Source organism: Anoplopoma fimbria, chromosome 16, assembly GCF_027596085.1.
Source record: "Anoplopoma fimbria isolate UVic2021 breed Golden Eagle Sablefish chromosome 16, Afim_UVic_2022, whole genome shotgun sequence".
NCBI lineage: Eukaryota > Metazoa > Chordata > Actinopteri > Perciformes > Anoplopomatidae > Anoplopoma > Anoplopoma fimbria.
The window spans coordinates 14309532-14315250 of NC_072464.1; the positions used below are offsets into that span (position 1 = coordinate 14309532).

The 5719-nt window shown below is 42.9% G+C and overlaps 1 protein-coding gene across 1 annotated transcript; it reads left to right on the forward strand.

The window, feature by feature from the left end:
• Positions 1 to 441: 441 nt before the first annotated feature.
• Positions 442 to 4991, forward strand: nr4a2a (nuclear receptor subfamily 4, group A, member 2a). The gene is made up of 8 exons (XM_054615382.1): positions 442 to 587; positions 1115 to 1216; positions 1433 to 2304; positions 2814 to 2943; positions 3126 to 3289; positions 3683 to 3885; positions 4070 to 4248; positions 4367 to 4991. Exons 3-8 carry the CDS (start codon positions 1435 to 1437, stop codon positions 4621 to 4623), a joined length of 1803 nt encoding a protein of 600 aa, XP_054471357.1. The 5' UTR covers positions 442 to 587; positions 1115 to 1216; positions 1433 to 1434; the 3' UTR covers positions 4624 to 4991.
• Positions 4992 to 5719: the final 728 nt, after the last annotated feature.

The following is a 5719-nucleotide window of genomic DNA, read 5'->3' on the forward strand; positions in this document are numbered from 1 at the left end:
GAATATTCCAGCTCATCATGCATGACCTGTCTCATTGACTTTGCCGATCTGTGATAAATACAATGAAATCACAGAACAGATTAATGCCATCTCCAAAAAAACAAGTAGTGTGCACACACACACACACACACACACACACACACACACACACACACACACACACACACACACACACACACACAAACGTGTCTGAACTGAGCCCACAAGGGTTTAGCCTCCACTACATCTCTGCTAATGTCCATGTGGGAAGCAACATGGAACACATACCACAAGACAAACATATTCGCCAGAAAAATTGGGGCTTGAGAAAGTTCCCAAGCGGATTGGTCCAGGTCGGTGTCGACGCCGATGACGTGGCGCTGTGAAACACGTGGGCCACGGCATCCAGAGCTCACATAAACAAAGCCACATTGGCCAGACTGGGTAGTCGAAGCTCTTGTCGCTGTCAGTGCGCGGAGTCACACGGTTTGTCTGCCTGGCTTTTGTTGAGTGCCGCCGCTCATGATTTGGAGCTTTTACAGAAATTGATGAATACCCCCTGCATGCTTATCGCATGGATTGAAAGCCACGATCCTGATGTGAAAAAGGTAAGATTCACTCATCTCTTTACAACACAATCTGTGTCTTGCGCTTTTACTGTCATCGCCTTCTCTCAACCTTTTTAATTGCGTTTTCCTTTTAGTCTGTTTTCGCTGTTAAACTGATTTTTTTGTGCATAGCTTCCAAAGCTGAGTCTGACTCAGACTGTGCAGATCTGTGGGTGCTGCTGATATTTCACGAGAATTTAAGGCTTTCTGCTTTTTAGACAAGTTGTCACTAATGTCAAGTGCGCGAAGTTGGTCTGTTTATCACTCACTACCGCACACTTTTTGGATAAGAAAAGAACAACACGACTGATGCTGTTTAATTCCTATATGCATGTATTTTGTCTGTATAAGTTTTTTTATGAAATTTTTAAAAAACTGTTCATAATTAGAAATTGGTTGCAGTTTGTGCGCATTTGTGTTGTTGAAATCTTTTTTTTTTTTAACTGGGATCTCGTGGTTATATATATATATATTTTTTTACATTTGTGATATTTTATAATCAATGTCAAAGCGATGTGTTTTATCAGGGGAAGATCCAGAACAGAGCCGCTTTCTTGAATCCTGACAACCATACAACTCCCGATAATACCCATTTCAAGTGTCACCGAAAAACTGTCAGAAGACTTGAGGTAGGACATGGAAAAATATTTACAATTAAAATACAGATGCATTATTGTTTTATCTTATTTTATGATGAAATCACTTATACATATAAAGCACTTTTAAGTCTTTTTTTTGTTGTTCTTGTTTTAGAGGAAAAAGTAGCTTAAACACTCTTTTTTCTTTTAACTTTTTAACATTTATTTGATAAAATCTTATGTGTTTTCTACCGGTTTGGTTTTCAGCCATGCCCTGCGTTCAGGCTCAGTATGGATCATCACCTCAAGGAGCTAGTCCTGCTTCCCAGAGCTACAGCTACCACACCGCAGGAGAATACAGCTGCGACTTCTTAACCCCTGAGTTTGTGAAGTTTAGCATGGACTTGACCAACACAGAGATCACAGCCACTACTTCTCTCCCGAGTTTCAGTACATTCATGGACAACTATACCACCAGTTACGACGTCAAACCGCCCTGTCTGTATCAGATGCCCCACTCTGGAGATCAGTCCTCTATCAAGGTGGAGGACGTCCAGATGCACAACTACCATCAGCAGAGCCACCTGCCACCTCAGTCGGAAGACATGATGGCTCACTCTGGGCCTATGTACTTCAAACCCTCCTCTCCTCACGCCCCGAGCACGCCAAACTTCCAGGTCCAGCCCAACCACATGTGGGAGGACCCGGGCTCCCTGCACAGTTTCCACCAGAACTATGTCGCGGCCACGTCTCATATGATGGACCAGCGCAAGAATCCGGTGTCGAGGCTCTCGCTCTTCTCCTTCAAACAGTCCCCGCCCGGTACCCCCGTGTCCAGCTGTCAGATGCGGTTCGACGGGCCGCTGCACGTCTCCATGAACCACGACAACCCCGGCGTGCACCGCGGCCTCGACGGCCAGAGCTTTGCGGTGCCAAGCGCCATGCGGAAGCAGGCTGGTCTGGCCTTCCCCCACTCCCTGCAGCTCGGCCACGGGCACCAGCTGGTGGACAGCCAAGTGCCATCGCCCCCGTCCCGAGGATCTCCGTCAAACGAGGGTCTGTGTGCGGTGTGTGGGGACAACGCAGCCTGCCAGCACTATGGAGTGAGAACCTGCGAGGGCTGCAAAGGATTTTTCAAGGTGGGCTGACGTTGACAGCAACCATGAATCAGTGTTACTGTTGTTACATGAAAGATGTGCTGTGTGTTCCTTTTATTATTCACGGCACCCGTCAGTAACAAGCTGCCCAATTTCCTTAAAAAAATAAAAATAATAATAATAACACAAGCTGATCATGTGATATAAATACAATCTGGGCCCCCCGTTAAATATTACAGACCTTAAAGTGTGAAATAACTTTATATGACAAGCATATCTAATCCATACATAGTTGATCATCTCAAAGGAATAAGTCAAATATGAAAGACCACGATTGTGTATTTGCTGTCGGTCTATTTATTCCCTCTTGTTGGCTCTTACAGCGCAGTCCCAAACAGGAGATGAGACAGATATTATATCGTTTTCATCTCTTATTTTTTTTTTTTATATGTTCTATCACTTGTGCAGCAAACCACAGTCCGTGCTCTACATGAAACATAGCCTTGGAAATAAGCCTGCAGAGTGACATTATGCTTTTTCTTCCTTTCCAGCGCACCGTTCAGAAAAATGCAAAATATGTGTGTTTAGCAAATAAAAACTGTCCTGTTGACAAACGCCGAAGAAATCGTTGCCAGTTCTGCCGTTTCCAGAAGTGCATGGTCGTCGGAATGGTGAGAGAAGGTATGTTTAAACCATGCATTCAATTATTTTACACCAGCACTTTATATTCCCCCACTGATACACTCGGGAGGCATGTGCGTAATAGAGTGTCGGATTGTTATTTATGCCACATTTAAGTGTTTACGCACAGCAACAGGAGGACATATGGATGACTCATGTGTCATCTACTTCTTCCAATGCAGTTGTCCGAACTGATAATCTGAAAGGTCGGAGAGGACGCCTACCATCCAAACCCAAAAGTCCTCAGGACCCCTCCCCACCTTCGCCGCCGGTGAGCCTCATCAGCGCACTTGTTAGGACCCATGTGGACTCCAACCCCTCCATGTCTGCTTTGGACTACTCCAGGGTGAGTAAAGTACCACGAACACAGAAATAAAACACACACACACAGCACTTAATAAGAAAAAAGTTGACAACTACTACTCCGGGCTAAAAAAACAGAAAGAACAAGATTGACGGTCTTTTTTTTAATTTAGTCCTGCTTTTAGGTAACAATTCACTGCCTGGGAAGTTTTGTGTAATACATCGCCGAACTCCTAACTTTGTCAGGGCTTTTAATGTGGCATATTTTTTTCCCACCTAAGTAAATTGCGTTGAAATAGAGAACTTTAATAAAAAAGGAGACATGAATTTTATCGTGAAAAGGCACCCTCTCCCTCTTGGAAATGGGCATTTTGCAATTTCACGGATTATATATTTTAAAGGACCTCATTAAGGAGCTGTTTAAATTAAATTCCAGTTCCAGGCTAACCCTGACTACCAAATGGCCGGAGACAACACTCAGCACATCCAGCAGTTCTACGACCTCCTGACGGGCTCCATGGAGATCATCCGGGGCTGGGCGGAGAAGATCCCCGGCTTCTCTGATCTACCGAAGCAGGACCAGGATCTCCTCTTTGAATCCGCCTTCCTTGAACTGTTCGTCCTGCGGCTGGCGTACAGGTAGTACACCGCCTCATTATTACACAAAAACAATCTGGGCTTCAGATAACCATCAGCTCCTCCTTCAAGCTTCATTGCTTTTGGGTTTTTTTTTTTTTTATTAGCTGCCCAATAATTAGAAGGCTCTTTAAAATTCCCATTTATTGCCGTGCGTAATTAATGGCGTTTTTCTTGTTAATTGCAGGTCCAACCCAGTAGAAGGCAAACTTATTTTTTGTAATGGAGTGGTGTTGCACAGGCTACAGTGCGTGCGTGGATTTGGAGAGTGGGTGGACGCCATCGTGGACTTTTCTTCCAACTTGCAGAGCATGAACATAGACATCTCCGCTTTCTCCTGCATCGCAGCTCTCGCCATGGTGACAGGTGCGTAAAGGCGGCCGATCCTCTGCAAACTCTGCGTGCGCAAAAGCAGAGACAGTGAATGCATCGGAGATCATTTATCTTTTCATTTATCCTTTTTTTTCTTTCTTTTCTATTTCAGAGCGACACGGGCTTAAGGAACCCAAGAGAGTCGAGGATCTCCAAAACAAGATCGTCAACTGCCTCAAAGATCAAGTGACATTCAATGGCGGTGGATTGAATCGTCCCAACTACTTGTCAAAACTCTTGGGAAAGCTCCCTGAACTGCGCACACTATGTACCCAAGGTCTGCAGCGTATCTTTTACCTAAAACTAGAAGATCTAGTCCCTCCGCCAGCAATAATTGACAAACTTTTCCTCGACACCTTACCTTTCTGAGTCTGACTCGATGGCAAGACCCTCAAAGAACTTCCAAAAGACTGTTTAAGAGTCGGACTTGACAGATTTTTGACGTTATTATTTCTGAGTATTTGCAAGATCCGTAGGCTACTAGAACAAACCGTACACATTATGAGTAAGGATTCATGAAAAAAACAAAAAAACAGAAGGGAAAGACAGACAGTGTGATTGCTGTATAGGCCTTTTTAATTTGATTGCCAAACGAATGATCGGAATTTCTCTCCGGTGGACAAATTGTTAACAAAGTAAACACGGTTTTACAATCACTTACTGTTTATTTAACATCGGCTCTACTGATTCAGCATCAGATGTAGTATACTCCATTTATATATATGAACACTCACACACACACACACACACACACACACACACACACACACACACACACACACACACACACACACACACACACACACACACACACACTGTATATTATGATAGATTATGTGATGCCTCCAATGCATCGGTTTATAACATGTGTACAAAGTTTGTTATAATGAAAATATTTAATTTTCTTTTCCTTTTCTTTTCTTACTCGTGCCTATGTGTTTCTGACAGGATCCCAAAAAGTATCCAGAAAAGACAACGCATGTTCTAGTTTTATTTTATTTTTATTTTTCCTTTTTCTTTTATAGGCACTTGCTGAGGTGATGTCTATATATAATATATACCGGACACTATGTAGTCTGCTAGATTTGATACAGATTCGTAGTTATGGCACTCCTTTTATGTATGACGCATATGTGGAAAAATATCTCATCTGTATAGAAAATGAGGGACCCATGGTGTTTGTAAAACTGTCAGACATTCCTTGTTTGTATGTGCTGTAAGTATTGTTGCTGTTGAATATAAACGTTTCTATATATTTATTATTTCTATTGCCAAGAGCTACACTAAGCATGGTGCAATTTAAACGATTTCAAACCATCCAAGTTCATGCTGAGCACGTTGTCTATGTTTTATGTCTTATGAACGTCTAGGTAGTTATGATTTAACACGTTTTTTGGAGATGAAAAACTCCCATCTTATATCAAGAGGTTCATGAGTGTGTGATACAGGCCCACATCTTTGACAT